Source organism: Perognathus longimembris, chromosome 10, assembly GCF_023159225.1.
Source record: "Perognathus longimembris pacificus isolate PPM17 chromosome 10, ASM2315922v1, whole genome shotgun sequence".
Lineage (NCBI taxonomy): Eukaryota > Metazoa > Chordata > Mammalia > Rodentia > Heteromyidae > Perognathus > Perognathus longimembris.
In genome coordinates this window covers 9467972-9486146 of record NC_063170.1, presented here as the reverse complement: position 1 = coordinate 9486146, position 18175 = coordinate 9467972, and the positions used below count along the sequence as shown (strand labels likewise).

The 18175-nt window shown below is 39.1% G+C and overlaps 1 protein-coding gene across 2 annotated transcripts in view; it reads left to right on the top strand.

Annotated features, from left to right (window-relative positions):
- The window catches only part of Ap1g1 (adaptor related protein complex 1 subunit gamma 1), a 67179-nt gene that overhangs the window by 23804 nt on the left and 25200 nt on the right, over positions 1-18175 (top strand). Inside the window, exons 4-11 of one of the 2 annotated variants that reach the window (XM_048355175.1) lie at positions 6951-7092; positions 8417-8513; positions 10490-10566; positions 12088-12096; positions 14540-14635; positions 15502-15582; positions 15761-15859; positions 18094-18149. In XM_048355175.1, coding sequence (XP_048211132.1) covers positions 6951-7092; positions 8417-8513; positions 10490-10566; positions 12088-12096; positions 14540-14635; positions 15502-15582; positions 15761-15859; positions 18094-18149 — 657 coding nt within the window. The remainder of the gene's footprint in view (positions 1-6950; positions 7093-8416; positions 8514-10489; positions 10567-12087; positions 12097-14539; positions 14636-15501; positions 15583-15760; positions 15860-18093; positions 18150-18175) is intronic. The other variant, XM_048355176.1, reaches the window with a different exon arrangement.

Genomic DNA, 18175 nt, shown 5'->3' with positions numbered 1-18175 from the left:
TAAGCCCTGAGTTCAAGCTCCAGGACTGGCGTGTGCACACACAGACACACACAGACGCACACACACACAAAATGACATGTTGGGCTGGGAATATGGCTTAGTGGTGGAGTGCTTGCCTTGCATGCATGAGCCCTGGGTTCGATTCCTCAGCACCACATAAACAGAAAAGGCTGGAAGTGATGCTGTGGCTCAAGTGGCCCATCCCCAGTTTTTCCTGGGTAATTGGAGATAAGAATGTCTTGAGTTGAGGGCTTGGAATGTGGCTTAGTGGTAAAGTTCTTGCCTAGCATGCATGAAGCCCAGGGTTTGATTCCTCAACACCACATAAGCAGAAAAAAGGCGTAAGTGGTGCTGTGGCTCAAGAGATAGAGTGCTAGCCTTGAGCAAGAAGCTCAGGGACAGTGCCCAGGCCCTGAGTTCAAGCCCCAGGACTGGTGCCTTCCCCCCCTCCCCCCCAAAAAAAAAGATTGTCTTTAGTTGTCTGCCCAGGCTGGCTCCAAATCTCAATTCTCAGCTCTTAACCTCAATTCTCTAATGTAGCCTCCTGAATAGGTAGGATTATAGGTGTGAGTCACTGGTGCATAGTATTTTTATAAACTAATGGCTGCTTCACTGATGGTACTATTATGTTTACCTTGCTTACCATGTGAGAAACACTTCTTTGTATGGATAAATTAGAAGACTTAAGTAGGAAACTAGGAATTCTTAGTATCCTTATAATAATTCTCTGAACTGGGTATGGCATAATTCTACCATTCAGGAGTCTGAGGCAGGAATATCTTGAGTTGGAGGTCAGCTTGGACTCTATACAGCAAGATCTTGTCTCAAAGCCAAAGTGCCAGTGGCTCATTCCTATAATCCTGCCTACTCAGGTGGCTGACATCTGAGGATTGCTGTTCAGAGCCAGTCCAGGCAGGAAAAGTACATGAGACTCTTATCTCCAATTAACCACCAGAATACTGGATGTGGCACTGTAGCTCAAAGAGTAGTGGAGCCCTAGTCAAGTACAAGAAGCTCTGGGACAGCATCTAGACCCTGAGTTCAAGCCCCAGGACTGGAAAAACAAACAAACAAATAAATAAAATTTAAAAGATATCTTGTCTCTAAAGGGGAAAAAGAAAAGGAAAGGCACATGAAAGTTCTGTTGGCCCTTAGTGCTTTTAGGTTAGTTTAAGTTTGGTTTTGGTTTGTCTGTGAGTTGAATCTCCTTTTTAGAATTCTTTTTTTGTTTGCATTTGACAGAAAGTAAAAGTAGAGTGTAGGGATATAGAATTAGATGATTAGATTTATGGATATTTAAAACTTGTAATTTTTTTTTTTTTTTTTTGGCCAGTCCTGGGCCTTGGACTCAGGGCCTGAGCACTGTCCCTGGCTTCTTCCTGCTCAAGGCTAGCACTCTGCCACTTGAGCCACAGCGCCGCTTCTGGCCGTTTTCTATATATGTGGTGCTGGGGAATCGAACCTAGGGCCTCGTGTATCCGAGGCAGGCACTCTTGCCACTAGGCTATATCCCCAGCCCAAAACTTGTAATTTTTAATAGTTGCTAGTGATTGATTTTTTTCCAACGACTAACAAAAATTTTAAATGACAGCTGTGATTTAATTTTACTTGTAACATGTAGCATTTAAAAATGGCAAACCTATGAACCTGCTTTTGGGGGAGAATTCTTATTTTTTTGTCTATGAAATAATTATTAATATTGAGACTGCCAAGTTGATTTCCTCTGTTCAATTTATTGCACACCTGCTACATGTCAGAAGCTGTTGTAAACGCTGGGATGGCAAGGGGGAAAATGAGTAGGAATCTTGGGTGTTCTTGAGGGTATGTTCTAGATGTTCAGTGTGATTCTCTCATACAATTTAGAGACCTCCAAAAGAGTTTTTTGTACTTTGGTTCCTGCGTGCTCTGTTGCCCTTATTACTCAACCTCTGAATCACATGCTGATAGTTTGCCATTTCTGCCTGGCAGCAAGTTCATGTTAGATAGTTAATATGAAACCTGAGTGTAGGTTTGTGGCTTGATTAAAAGGAAAAAATGAGGCACACCGATAAAGAAAAAAAACTTTGTGTTTGTTTATTTAAAAAAATTTAGAGGGCTGAGAATATGGCCTAGTGGTAAAGTGCTCGCCTCGGATACATGAACCCCTGGGTTCGATTCCTCAGCACCACATAAACAGAAAAAGCTGGAAGTGGCGCCATGGCTCAAATGGTAGAGTGTTAGCCGTAAGCAAAAAGAAGCCAGGGACAGTGCTCAGGCCCTTGAGTTCAAGCCCCAGGACTGGCAAAAAACAAAACAAAAAAACCCAATAAAATTTAGGAAGTGTTTATTTTAGTATAAAAGGGGAAAATTAGAAGAGGTGGAGAAGAAACTTTTCCTGCTCCTCATGCAGAAAATGGGATTCACTCAAATGATAGTCCTTGTCTATAGCTTTTATGCTTTCTCAGCTAGGAGAATACACATTACAGTTTTTCTGTGTCCTGTTTTTCTGTGCAAAAGGATTTTGTGTTTAGCCCAGACTGGCCAGGAATTCACCATCCTCTTGTTTGTCTATACTACCTTGCTTGGCTTGTGTTTAGTTTGAATGGGATCCAGCCAAGTCCCTAATGCCTTTAGAAGAGAACTTCTTTTTCAAGTAATTGAGAATTGATCAAAGACTTGACTTTATGTTTTCAATTATTCAATTATTATTTAAAGTCATATTAATATGTATATATATTTGTGGGTTTGTTATAGGGCACCATAGTGTATCAACAGTTTTTATGCTTAATAATAAAATATTTGGGGCTGGGGATATAGCCTAGTGGCATGAGTGCTTGCCTCCCATACATGAAGCCCTGGGTTTGATTCCTCAGCACCACATATATAGAAAAGACCAGAAGTGGCGCTGTGGCTCAAGTGGCAGAGTGCTAGCCTTGAGTAAAAAGAAGCCAAGGACAGTGCTCGGGCCCTGAGTTCAAACCCCAGGACTAGTAAAAAAAAAAAAAATTGTTTCATTATTCATGACTTAGCAAAACTCTTAAGATGCTAAAATCCTTAGAATTAATTTCTTAAAAAATTAAATCTGGGGGCTGGGAATATGGCCTAGTGGCAAGAGTGCTTGCCTCATATACATGAAGCCCTGGGTTCAATTCCCCAGCATCACATGTAGAAAATGGCCAGAAGTAGGGGTTGGGGATATGGCCTAGTGGCAAGAGTGCTTGCCTCCTATACATGAGGCCCTGGGTTCAATTCCCCAGCACCACATATACAGAAAACAGCCAGAGGTGGCGCCATGGCTCAAATGGTAGAGTGTTAGCCGTAAGCAAAAAGAAGCCAGGGTCAGTGCTCAGGCCCTGAGTCCAATCCCCAGGAATCCCCCCCCCAAAAAAAAAATTAAATCTGGGGCTAGGAATGTGGCTTAGCAGGAGAGTGCTTGCCTAGCATGCCTGAAGCCCTGGGTTCGATTCCTCAGCAGCACATAAACAGAAAAAGCTGAAAGTGGTGTTGTGGCTCAAGAGGTAGAGTGCTAGTCTTGAGCAAAAAGAAGCCAGAGATAGTGCCTAAGGTTAGTGCTCTTCAATAACTCCACTCAGACCCTGAGTCCAAGCACCAGGACTGGCAAAAATTAATTAATTAATGTTTTAAGAACCTCACTTATAAGCCAGGTGGTGGCATCCTACCTACTCATAATGCTAAGATCTGAGAATTGAGGTTTAAAGCTAGGTGGGACAGGGATATCCAAGAGACTTATCTCCAGTTAATCAGCAAGAAAACAGAACTGGAGGAGTGGTATGTGCCAGCCTTGTGAACCTGAGAGTTCAATGCTAGTACTGGCACACACACACAACATACAATAAAATAAAAAGGAGTTCTAGGGACTAGGAATGTGGCTTAGTTGTAGAGTGCTCACCTAGCATGCATAAAGCCCTGGATTTGATTCCTCAGTACCACATAAACAGAAAAAGCTGGTAGTAGTGCTGTGGCTCAAGTGGTAGAGCATTAGACTTGAGCACAGGAAGCGTTGGGGACAGAGCCCAGGCCCTGGTTTCAAGCCCCAGGACCGCCCCCCCCCCCAAAAAAAAAGTTCTAATAGTAGAGCTCTTGTATGTTAATATAAATAACATTCTTAATAAAAAATAAGATACTTTGGCCTGGGGATATGGCCTAGAGGCAAGAGAGCTTGCCTCCCATACATGAAGTCCTAGGTTCGATTCCCCAGCACCACGTATACGGAAAACGGCCAGAAGGGGCGCTGTCGCTCAAGTGGCAGAGTGCTAGCCTTGAGCAAAAAGAAGCCAGGGACAGTGCTCAGGCCCTGAGTCCAAGGCCCAGGACTGGCAAAAAAAAAAAAAAAAATAATAATAATAATAATAAGATACTTTTATGTGCAAGATGGAGATTAGGAGGACTGATTACAGTGTAAGATCAGCTAGGCATCCTCTAGCTGAGGGGAACTAGTTAACTAACCAAACAAGCACATGTTTAAACAAACATGGTGCTACATATCTGGAACCCCAGCTATTGGGAAGGTGTAAGTAGAAGGATCATAGTCTGAGGTCAGCCCTAGGTAAAAAAACATACTGAGGGTGTGGCTCTAGTAGTTGAGCTCAAACCCCAGTATTGCCAAAAACAAAACCAAAAATGTCATGCTGAGCACTGGTGACTCACTTCTGTAATCTTAGCTGTTTAGGAGGATGAAATCTGGGGTTCATGATTTGAAGCTAGCTGGGACAGGAAAGTCCATGATTCTCTTATCTCCAGCTAACCACCAAAAATCTGAAGGTGGAGTTACTGGAGAGCAGTAACCTTGTGCACAAAAGCTCAGGGACAGCACCACAGGACAGCACCACAGGCCCTGAGTTCAAGCCCCAGGACCTATACACACAGAAAACAAAATTGTGTGAGATGATAGTTTAAAATTTTTTCATAACTCTTTAATGTTTAACCTAAAGGAAGATGTTGGATGCACCTTTCTGCTTCTACATTGTTTCCTGTATTATGCCGTATTAAATGAAGTAGGTGAGGAAAATGTGGCCTCTCCCCGGTGGTACAATTAGAAAAGGGACGCCTAATGGCTTTTAAAAATAACTAGGGATGTTATTTGATACTCTGCTAAAATTGGACAAGTAATCCTTCCCTCCCTCCCTTCCCATCCTTTGCTTCCTTCCTTCTCTCTTTCTCTCTGTAGTTGTACAAGAGAGGAGTCATTAACACAGCAGTATATGAATACAGTGCATCTTGATCTGTGTTACCCCCTTCAACAATCTCATCCCTCTTTGACTTATCCCTTCCTTTACATTTCTTAATAAGTAATGATTTCTTAAACGTGAAGTACAGTTGCCAACTCTGAGGCCATTGGTGATGCTGTAGTACTTGATTATGTTCAGACCAATTGGTCTGTTTTGTACTTTGAGAAATTATTATTTTGCCCATCTTGGGCTTGGGACTCAGGGTCTGAGCACTGTCTCTGGCTTCTTTTTGCTTCAGGGTAGCACTCTACCCCTTGAGCCACAGCACCACTTCTGGCCTTTTCTGTATTATGTGGTGCTGAGGAATTGAACCTGGGGCTTCATGCATGCTAGGCAAGCACTCTACCACTAAGCCACATTCCCAGCCCATGAAATTATTTTTATATCAGTTTAGTGAGTACATTTGGAAAAATAGGGTCACCAAGTTAAGCCTATTATTCAGATGTTAATACATTCTATTATGGGCTGTTAAGACAAATCATCAGTATTACCACTAATTTCATCAGAAAGGTATAAGTATTGGTAAAACATTCCGCTTATATTGCAAATACAAGTTTTCCAAAATTCAAATTTTTACTTTAAAGTTTGCATTCTTTGTTGGTCACACATATATCATCACTTGTTCCTGAAGTTAGAGGCTTCTATAACTCTGTGTGGAAAATATCTGCCACTACTCACAATGCAATAGTATTTAATTTTTAGATAAAAATATTTTCAAAAGCAGCTAGTTTATATTCAGCTTGAGAATGAAACAGGTTTACAGTTGCTTTTTCTGAGGCTTTTATACTTTACTGTGCAGAAGAAACTTATGGAGAATATTTAAATATTATTATTAAGGTGTTAAATAGAGAAATTACCATTTCACAAAGGTAATATATACATTTCTTTATGGACAGTGTCACCCCTTCTTTTAGAATATTTTGAAAATGTGCAGTCAGAATTGATTTAGCCTGGCTGGAAATATGGACTAGTCGTAAAGTGCTCATATACATGAAGCCCTAGGTTCAATTCCTCTGCACCACATATATAGAAAAGGCCGGAAATGGAGCTGTAGCTCAAGTGGTAGAGTACTAGCCTTGAGCAAAAAGAAGCCAGGAACAATGCTCAGGCCCTGAGTCCAAGCCCCAGGACTGGCAAAAAAACAACAACAACAAAGCAAAGAATTGATTTAGCCTGTGATTCCAGCACTTAGCAGATGGGGATAGAAGAACTGTGAATTTGAGGCTAGCTTATATAGCAAGACCCTTTCTTAAAAAGGAAAAAAAAATTGTTGGTATTTAAAGCTGGCTGTGTAACTCAGTGGTGAAGTACTTGCCTAGTGTGTACAAGATCCTGGGATGGTTCCTCAGTTCTACCAAAAAATTTTAAAGAGTTGAGTTTTAATAAAATGAATAGTTAATGAGTGGGGGTTTCCTTTTTTCACAAGACATATGGAGCTTGGGCTGGCTTCCAAGGTAGTTAATCTATAGTAGTGACTTGTTAGCTCACTGTATTGTATTCACTGTATTATGATAAAGCGTTCACTGTAGTATTCACTATTATAATAGTGTTCACTGTATTATAATAAAGTTGGAATAAATGTTTTCTTTCTGATTAATACTGTTACTTTTGTTGTTGGAGAAATCTGAGTCATCCCAAACCACTTGGTGATATTGTACAGCTTCTTTTTGGGCAGCACTGGTAGAGCATGTTTGTTTCTACCTGCCTTTCTTTCTTTTGCAGTGATCTTAATCACAGCACGCAATTTGTACAGGGGCTAGCACTTTGTACCCTCGGCTGCATGGGGTCCTCAGAAATGTGCAGAGATCTTGCAGGAGAGGTAGAGAAGCTCCTGAAAACTTCCAACTCTTACTTAAGAAAAAAGGTAATTTGTAATGAAACAAATGTCAATGTTTGGATTAGAGAGCTTTATGGAGATAAGAGGGCAGATTACTTATTTTTGAAAGCTTAGCTAGTATTATAATTTTCTTTGTGCAATAAATCTATTTTATCTAGTTACATATAAATCTTCACTCATCTGTTTTTAAGAAGATGATTTATAAACAGATGTACTGGATGTCCTAGTAGGCACATTTAATTTCTTTCTAAATTATCTAATTCTAAACAGTATAAAAATGAAGTGATAATGAACAGATCTTTATGTGTTAACTTTTATGCTAATAATTAGTGCTCATGTCTGTACTGATGCCATTGGAACCTAGAGAATTATGAGGGAATGGTATAGAACTCTTGTAAATGTATGTATCTGAGGAGAGATGATCTTATTTTCCTAACTAGCCTGCTCTTATTTATTGGTATAAACATTTTGTCCAGTTTTAAATTATGCTTTAACCCTAAAGCCTTCCTACATGAGGTTGAAGAAATATCACATTGGTTGGTATTTACTGAAGCTATTAACAGTATGAGAAACTCATTGAAAAGGGTAAGCCATTTCCTAGGATGACAGTTAATGATAGCTGTGCACAAAATTAAATTCTTAATTTGTAAACCAGTACTTTTTCTTGAAGACTGCAGATTCCTGTTTAGAAGGCACATTGCATTAAATAAAACATTCCTTCAGTGTTGGTAAAGTGCGCGCCTTGTACACATGAAGCCCTGGGTTTGATTCCTCAGCACCACATATGTAGAAAAAAGCCAGAAGTGGTGCTGTGGCTCAAGTGGTAGTGTGCTATCCTTGAGCAAAATTAAACCAGGGACAGTGCTCAGGCCCTGAGCTCACGCCCTGGGACTGGAAGAAAAAAAAAAAAAAAAAACACCAAAAATCTTTCCTTCAGATTAGTCTCTTCACTTTCTATAGTAACAGGAGAGGAGTTAGCAGAAATCTATTAATCCCTCTAAGCTTTTGGTATTGTATCCAAATGGCTACTTTGATGGGTAACCAAGATCAATCTCAAACATACCTTTCTTTCTGGTAAATAAGTTAGTAATACTATTTTATTTAGTGACTACTAGTTAAGTATGTTTCAAATCCTTCCTTTACTCCTAGTCCCCCTCCCTCAAGTGATTTTCTAGGTGTTAGAGTCAGTTGGAGACAGGATATTACTAAAAAATGTAATATCAAATTTATAGCATCTGCAGTTTATATTTTTAGGTTGAATGATGTCTTAATATCTTCTGCAGGTTGCTCTGTCCTTGGCTTATTTGAAATAATATTTTTATCCCCCCCTCCCTTCTCTCTTTTTTAATAGGCAGCACTGTGTGCTGTTCATGTCATCAGGAAGGTTCCTGAACTTATGGAGATGTTTTTGCCAGCAACAAAAAATTTATTGAATGAGAAGAACCATGGTAATGTGATTTAGATGAACTCACGAAGTACTGAGTGCAAAAGGGAAAGAGAAAAGGCGGAAGGCTGTGTCAGCTCCATGTGCTTAGTTTTCCAGGAAGGTCTACCTGCCAAATATCTTTTCTACTCAGATACCCCCTAGTTTATAATTATTGCTTTACTAGTGAGGTAAACTTAACTTTCAGCTCTGGTTCTCTCTTAATAGTATTCAGTATGATTTTTAAAAATCCTACCTTTGATTTTTTTCATATCTATGAATTCTTTTATTTCTTGGCTATTTTATACTAATTTTTTTTCTTCATTGTGGGCCCCAGTGGCTCATGCCTTGTAATACTAGTGATTTAGGAAGTTGAGTTCTGAGGATCAGCAATTCAAAGCCAGCCCAGGCAGGAAAGTCCGTGAGACTCTTATCTCTAACCACCAGACAACTGGAAGTGGAGCTGTGGCTCCGGATGGTAGAATGCTAGTCTTGAGTGAAAAAGCCCAGGGACAAAAACCAGGCCCTGAGTTCAAGCCCTAGGACGGACAACAAAAAAAAAGAGTCTAAGACTATAGAAGCTGGGCACTGGTGGCTCATGCCTGTAATCCTAGCTGCTCAGGTAGCTGAGATCTGAGGATCACAGTTCAAAGCCAGCTCAGGCAGGAAAGTCCATGAGACTCTTATCTCCAATTAACTACTAGAAAAAATACAAGTGGTACTGTAGCTGAAAGTGTAGAGTGCTAGCCTTGAGCAAAAAGAGCTCAAGGACAGCACCCAGGTTCTGAGTTCAAGCCCCATGACTGACAAAAAAACCCCAAAAAACCTTTTGAGTTATTTGTAATAGGAATTTATAATAGCTACTCAGTTATCTTTACATAAAACTTCAGAGGAATTAAGTAGAATGTGACTGTCCTTTCCCCAAACAGTTTTATTCTTATCTTGAAATCAGTAAAATGAGTTCTAAGTGAGGAAATTTATTTTAGATGCTAAGAGAATAGAATATTACTATATATTTAATTTGATAATTCAGTGATACAGTTACAGAACGTTCACTACTCAAATAAAGGAATGTTTAGGGCACTCATTACTTAGTGAAAAGTATTGTAATATTCTCTTTACTGATTTTGGAACAAGTAACTTTGTCATTATAATTATCTTGGAATTTTGGTACATTTTATCTGGAAATTTAAAATTGTATTAAGATTTTTCTTTTTAATCATGTGAAGACTGAGCTAATAGCTTATATGGTAGGTTTGCAGCAAAAGAAATTTAGCTTATGTTACTTTTGTTTGTTTTTTGTTTCTTTCCAGTTTTGGGGCTTGAACTCAGGGCCTGAGCACTGTTCCTGGCTTCTTTTTGCTCAAGGCTAGCACTCTACCACTTGAGCCATAGTGCCACTTCTAGCTTTTTCTGTATATGTGGTGCTGGGGAATCAAACCCAGGGCTTCATGTATGAGAGGCAAGCACTCTACCACTCGGCCATATTCCCAGCCCTTAGCTTATATTAATTTTAAGCAAGAGTTCTGGATATTTTCTTTTTTTTTGGCCAGTCCTGGGGCTTGGACACTGTCCCTGGCTTCTTTTTGCTCAAGGCTAGCACTCTGCCACTTGAGCCAGAGCGCCACTTCTGGCCATTTTCTGTATATGTGGTGCTGGGGAATCGAACCCAGGGCCTCATGTATATGAGGCAGGCACTCTTGCCACTAGGCCATATCCCCAGCCCCAGTTCTAGATATTTTCAGAGAGACATACTCTCATTGTTAATGTAATTATTTTGGTCCCATAATTGTTCAAAACTCTTCTGATTTGGCTGATTTGACCAGTGTTAAGTCAGCAGTACCTTCTTTGTGTTCTCTATAAGGCTTAGATGCTTTGAGGGATTAAAAAGCAAAAGTAGCAGCTGTCCTTTTGGAATTGACCTTTGGGAACTCAAAGCCATGTTCTCTGGAACTCAATAGTAGAGCCTTGTTTTTAGTTTACATTGGTCTTTTCTTTCAGGTGTCCTTCATACATCTGTAGTCCTCCTCACAGAAATGTGTGAGCGAAGCCCAGATATGCTTGCACATTTTAGAAAGGTAGGTCCTGTTCTGTGTGCCTAAGTCTTTCTTTATTAAGAAATAAATTTTCCTGAAAAGTACATGATTTTCTCACTTATGATTTTCTTTTGAAAGCAAGCTATAGAGCTGAATAAAGGATTTAACTAGCCCTGCTGTGTAGTAGGGCTGGAAGCCAGATTTAGGCATCTAAGATTTGGCACTAGTAATGTTTTCCCTTTCAGAATAGAAGTCTTCTCTCATTTTTGGCAGACAAACCAATCTCTCAAGTATTTTATCTGTTTTTACATTGAGTCAGGAAATGTAGCCTGAGGTCAGTTACAAGTAAGATTTTCTTTTTCTTTTTTAAAGATTATTTTCTTTTTTTAAGGTACAAACTGAAATATGATTTTTTTAATTACTTTACTCTATTGGTCACTGTAAACCATTGACTTCCTCTCAGATGAAATAGCTAGCATTTTGGTTCTGAAGCCTCATGCTTTCTACACAGCTGCTCAGCCCCTGGGACCATGCTTCTAGCCCAAGACCTAGTTTTCTTTTCTTCTTCTTTTTCTGTTTTTGGCTGGTTGTGGGGCTTGAATTCAGGGCCTGGATGCTGTCATTGAACTTCTGTGCTCAAGGCTAACACTTGAGCTACAGCTGCCACTTCCAGTTCTTGAGTGGTTAATTGGAGATAAAAGTCTCATGGGTACTTTTCTGCTCGGGCTGGCTTTGAATTATGATCCTCAGATCTCAACCTCCTGAGTAGCTAGGATTACAGGTATGAGCCATTGATTTGAGGCTTTTTTTGTTTGTTTTGTTTTGTTTTGTTTCTACTGGGGCTTGAGCTTGGGGCCCGCCACTGTCCCTGAGCTTTTTTCCTCGAGGAAACTACTACTTTGAGCCACAGCTCCACTTCCAGTTTTCTGGTGATTAACTGGAGATACGAGTCTCTTGCACTTTCCTGCCGGGGCTGGCTTCAGCCTCCTCAGTAGCTAGGTTTACCACCAGCGCCTGGCCTCTTCACAACTTTTTTTTTTTTTTTTTTTTTTTTTTTTGCCAGTCCTGGGCCTTGGACTCAGGGGCTGAGCACTGTCCCTGGCTTCTTCCCACTCAAGGCTAGCACTCTGCCACTTGAGCCACAGCGCCGCTTCTGGCCGTTTTCTGTATATGTGGTGCTGGGGAATCGAACCTAGGGCCTCGTGTATCCGAGGCAGGCACTCTTGCCGCTAGGCTATATCCCCAGCCCTCTTCACAACTTTTAAAGCATTTTAAAGTGAACATTTTTATTTTTCCATGTTGTTTTCCACAGAAAGAACACCCAGACTCTTTTTGGAAGTTACATGCATTTAATTCCTTTCCTACTGCTGACCACTCCATGTCAGGCTCATTTGTAGTTTAGATCTAACAGCAGTTATTATTATTTTTTTTGGCTTTTATCCCCCTTAGATGTTCATGTCTTGATTAAATTATTGTAAAATAGTATGAGACCCATATCTGTCCCTAATGCTTGCTTTGTATGTTTTGTTCCTGTTGTCTGTTTGGAATCCTGCTGTATGTTAGAATGAAAAGGTAAGAATTAACCCTCTTTTAGATGGTGCATGCTGGCATTAGGTCTTCAGTAGCTTTTGTGTATTCATCCACAAGTGTGGCTTTTAAACTATACTAATGCTGAAGCTGTGCTTAATACTGTGAGTTATTTGTTGTAGCATTTTTGGCTAACTCCCTAGTCCAGTTTTTGTCTTATCACTTAAAACTCCTGATTCCAAAGACAGCCTTGGATTTCAGTTGCAGCCTTCCCTCAGTTGTAAGCCTCCTCCTCTGCCTTTCCCTAATCTTCACTTGAGAAACTGAGCAGTTTCCCAGTGGCTTTGGTGATTGCATTTCCAGGTCTGTCTGGAGAGCTGACACAAAACACTGCTTCTTTTTGAAGTAGATATTTTAGAGTCATCTCATTCTTTACAAAGCTCCATCTGTACTTCTGAACCTTCAGTTCAGACTTTGAGCTTTTATTTTCCTCTTACCTGGACTTAATCTTGCCTAGAAGTTTTAGACTACTAAAAGAATTTAGAGGGCCAGGAGTTTGGCCTAGGGTAGAGTGCTTGCCCAGCATGCATGAAGCCCCGTGTTCCATTCCTCAGTACCACATACACAATAAAAGCTGGAAGTGGCACTGTGGCTCAGGTGGTAGAGTGCTAGCCTTGAGCTGAAAGATTTCAAGCCTCAGGACTGGCAAAAAAAAAAAAAAAAAAAAAAAAAAGTAGAGGTAGAGCAGGTGGGCACCAACTGATTTTCATGGCTGCAGCCTTTCCCTTTGTCATCTTACTTCGTTTGTCCTGTCATCAGTTTTAGTAATTTGCATTTTGTCTGGAAAATAAAGCTGGGTTCCAAGAATTTGTATGCTGAACACTTAGACATGTGCTTTCTGTCCCAGGGTAATCTTATGTGATGTGCTGGCCTTTTTGGCAGTGAATAAAACAATTTCTGAATTTAGTAGCCCAAGGAAAAAAGGACTTCTCCAAGAACTAAACCAGAATTTAAAAAATAATTAGGGTTATGTATAGTACAAAAAAGCAGACCATTGGGAAGTATGCAAGGTGAGCTGCCTATCTATAACACAAGTTTGCCCACAGTAGACAGATTTTTAAGGATTTGTTTAGAATTTATAGATCTCCGGGGCATAGATATGATTTATTCTTGGAGTTGTCCAAATTAGATTTTAGTGATGACTTATAAATCACTAAATTCTGAAATGTTATGGCCAAACTTAAATATTTAAGCTCATACTGATTGTGTTTTCTTGCATTTAGAAGTGGCCTTAATGTTTTGAATGTTTTGGGTGCATGCCTTGGGTATAGCTTGGCTTTCATTTTAATCTTGGTCCCCTTTGAGGCCCAAGGAATGGGAAGGAATAGGGTGTAAATACAATGAGGAAAACATTGAGTTGTAGCAGAGTTGAGACTGTGTAAATGACCTACAAAAAAGATACCATATAGTTCACTTTGGATATTTCTTAACTTTATGTCATTAGAGTTGTTTATGTGGACAAATTAAGTTTTCATGTGGTAGACTGGAAAAATTCCTATTGTGGTGAACATTTTGGAGTAGGCTTCAAAATCAAATAGTTCATCAACAAAAATGAAATGAGTGCTAATATTTATAGCATCTATAAGTGCGGGTTGGCAATAATATTGCTTCTACTATGTGTTATGACTCTTAATGGGACTAAGTAAAGAAAGGACAAGGGAATTTCTGACCATAAGGAATGTATAATAACATTGGTAAGATCAGACAACAGGCCATAAATAAGTATGTATAATCGAGTGCTCATATTAAATTATAACAACATTGTGTCATATGAGTTAAGAATAGGGAGAAGAATTATTCTTGGCTTTGGTATCTTCTTAAGGTGAAAGGTTTATTTTCTTTCTGCATCTTTTCCATTTGGGTAATCTTGATGGTTTTGGTATCCCTGACATTTGTTGGAAAAGGATATAACTAGCTTTAAGAGGAAAGCATTTTTTTTTATTTGATGTGTGGTATATTTTAAATATGATTTTAGTAGGATTACCAGTTATATTTTGGTATGATAACCTTTTATACACAAATGTTTGAGTGGATGAAAACTGAACATTTTTTTGCCACCTGCACATGTCAAGTACTGTAAAAGTTGAAAGGAAGTATGCTCAAAGACACTTGTTTAATTTGATTACAAAAGGCTCTCTGGCCTACTGTTATAGTTTATAATAGTTTCTCATACATATATATCTGGAGTTAAAAAAATGTAGGGTTTTTTTTTTTTTTTGTCCAGACAAACTACTTACTGTTTCTTGGATTTGGCATAAGCTTAGGTACTTCTAAATTATATTTTTCAAATATCCATCATATGTTTATATCAATAGAATTTTCTTGGATGCAGATCCTTGTATCCTTTTTCTAAACCAAAGGACCTGCTTATTCAAGAGACAGTCTTACATAATCACTATTTTTTTTGATACATCTTTCTTTTCTACAGCTTGTGCCCCAATTAGTTCGTATCCTAAAGAACCTCATTATGTCCGGATATTCCCCAGAACATGATGTTTCTGGTATCAGTGACCCTTTTTTGCAGGTAAGGTTGAAAAAATATTTTGAGTATCTATAAATTGAATGCCCTTTTGAATAGACCATTTCTTTTTAGTTTGTACTGGGTAGAAATTTGGTATTTTTAATTTAATTATGTTAATGAGCACAGACATACTTCTCCATTTATTAGGTTAATAAGCTAAAGGTTTTAATAGTCAGGGGTTGGGAATGTGGCCTTATGGTTGAGTGCTTGTCTAGTGTGCATGAAGCCTTGGGTTCGATACCTCAGCACCACAAACACAGAAAAAGCTGGAAGTGGCACTGTGGCTCAAGTGGTAGAGTGCTTGCCTTGAGCAAAAAGAAGCCAGGGACAATGCTCAGGCCCTGAGTTCAAGCCCCAGGACTGCCCCCCTTCCCCAAGTTTTAATAGTCAAAAATAATTGTTCTTGATATGGTTATCAATATAATAGGTCTCTGTAAGTTGTATTCTTTAACTGTGAGGTACCGAAGGGGGGTAGGTTGTCCAGTGATTTTATTAGCTATAGAAGCTATTTAGCTTCTAAAAATAATGTTTAAGGGGCTGAGAGTGTATCTTAGTGGTAGAGTGCTTGCTTAGCATGCACGAAGCCCTGAGTTTGATTCTTCAGCACCACATGAACAGAAAAAGCTGGAAGTGGCGCTGTGGCTCAAGTGGTAGAGTACTGGGCCTTGAGCAGAAGGAAGCAAGGGACAGTGCTCAGTTCCTAAGTTCAAGCCCCAGGACTGGCAAAAAAAAGTTTAAAATTCTTGTTTGATTTTTGACTGTTTCTCTGGGGAACTGAGAGTTCATTTAAGTTATTTGAATTTCATATCAAGTAAGGTCTCTTTTTACTGTGCATAATTTGTTGATGCTTCTCATGTTTTGTATATTAGGTACGAATCTTACGGTTATTAAGAATTTTAGGACGAAATGACGATGACTCAAGCGAAGCTATGAATGATATATTAGCACAGGTGAGTTGGCCCAACGAGACTGTAGCATATACTCATTTTTGTCTAGCAGGAGTAGAATAGTTGTGATTACTAGTTGGAGCAAATTTTTGTTCACTATTTGGAAATGTCTGTTGTTATTGCCATATAACTTTTGGATGCGTTATCTTATCACTTATACGTTATCTCCTGTTTTTTTTAGGTTGCCACTAATACAGAGACTAGTAAAAATGTAGGAAACGCTATTCTTTATGAAACGGTTTTGACTATCATGGACATTAAATCAGAGAGTGGACTACGAGTAAGTTTTATAGATCTTTTCTTCCCCCTAGACATTTTATTGAGAATGATTACTTTGGGCTTTGGAAATAGATGCCATTTGGAACTTGGTTTTACTACAAAGGAATGATGTAATGATTCACAATGCTGTATTTTCTGTATGGGAAATATCATTTTCCCCGCATTAAATGTTTAACACTGATTATAATCACATTTGTAAGAAGATAGGTGTAACTAGATAGGTATTGTTGATTTGAGTTGTATTCATTATTTCAAAGAAGACAAGACATAATATTTGAGTAAATTTTTTTTTTTTTTTTTTTTTGCCAGTCCTGGGCCTTGGACTCAGGGCCTGAGCACTGTCCCTGGCTTCTTCCCGCTCAAGGCTAGCACTCTGCCACTTGAGCCACAGCGCCGCTTCTGGCCATTTTCTGTATATGTGGTGCTGGGGAATCGAACCTAGGGCCTCGTGTATCCGAGGCAGGCACTCTTGCCGCTAGGCTATATCCCCAGCCCCCGAGTAAATTTTTTTTTGTATGCGTGCTGATCCTGGTACTTGAACTCAGGGATGGCCTGGGCGTTGACTCTGAGCTTTTATGTGCCACAGCTCCACTTCTGGCTCTTTCAGTTGTTAGTTGGAGATAACAGTCTCATGGATTTTCCTGGTACAGCTGGCTTTGAACCATAGTTCTTGGCCACTTGAGTAGCTAGGATTATAGGTGTGAGCCACTGCTACTTGGCTTCTGAATTTCTTTTTGTTTTAGAAATGAACATGTAGAATCAGAAAGTCAGTTGGTACCACATGTATACAGGGAGAGAAATGTCTGCCTTGTAGCTTTCCCATATAGTTTTCCTTTCTCTTTCCAGAAGGAAACTCATTTTTTCTTTTGGCCAGTCCTGGGCCTTGGACTCAGGGCCTGAGCACCACCCCTGGCTTCTTCCCGCTCAAGGCTAGCACTCTGCCACCTGAGCCACAGTGCCCCTTCAGGCCGTTTTCCATATATGTGGTGCTGGGGAATCAAACCGAGAGCTTCATGTGTAGGAGGCAAGCACTCTTGCCACTAGCCATATTCCCAGCCCGGAAAGTCATTTTTGAGCTGCTTTAGCCATATTCATATATGCTTATAGATGCATACTTATTCATTTTCTTTTTGTCACTTTTAATAAACTTTTATTTGAACTAATTGTAGACTTAATTACAAAAGTAATTACCATACATGTTGCACTCTTAACCCAGCTTTACCTAATGTTAAGATCTTGAAAAATTGAGCATCTTCTAATATTATGACCAATAAATTAATATTGGCACTATATTATTAATTATAGACTTTATTCAATTAAAATTTTTTTTTTGTTGTTAAAAGAGCTAATCCATGATTCCACATTACATCTGTTTTGTCTCCTTAAGTCTCCTCTAATGTATGACAGTTACTGGGTCTTTATTTTTTGTCTTGTAGTATGACTTTGACATGTTTTATATTATTATTATTATATTGTGTCAGTACTAGGGCTTGAACTTAGGGCTTGGGCACTGTCTGTTAGCTTTTTCACTCAAGGCTGGTGCTCTACCATTTGAGTCACAGCTTCCCTTCTGGTCTTTTGGTAGTTAATTGAACCTTTCCTGCCTGCCTCTGGCTTTGCAGCCTTCTAAGTAGTTATGATTACAGGCATGAGCCACCTGAGTCTGGCTGGAATTGTAAAAAAAAAAAAAAAAAAAACATTCTAAGTAGAATGTACTTCAATTTGTATCTGTTTGATAGTTTTGTCATGACTATGGATTATGGTTATGCTTTTTGGCAAATCTACCATGAGAATGATGAGCCCTCTTCAGTTCATCATACCATGATTTAAACTGTTATCATTTGGCAGGATCTCTTCACTGTGAAGGTATTATTTTTCCCTTTTTGTACTTAAAGATATTTTGGAACAGATACTTTGAAGCCTTGTGAATAATCCAGGTGTCCAGTCAAAGTTAACTCATTAGAACTAAGAGGTACAATGAAATTTCAAGGAATTTAAGAGTTGTATGTCAAGAAATGGGTGCAAAGACTAATCGTATTTTGTAATTTGATACATTTTAGCATAACCTAGCAATTACTATTGAAACAATATGGTTTTTACAAGTTCAGATTTTCTTTTCTTTTTTCTAGCAGTCTATAGATACCAAGTACACCTTAAATAGTTTCTAACACAGAGGCTAGGAATTGATTTCTTAGTCAGGAAACAATATAATTAACTTATGCTACTTCTCTTTAGGTTCTAGCCATAAATATTCTGGGTCGTTTCTTATTGAACAATGACAAAAATATTAGGTAAGTCAATTGAAAAAAGATCTTAC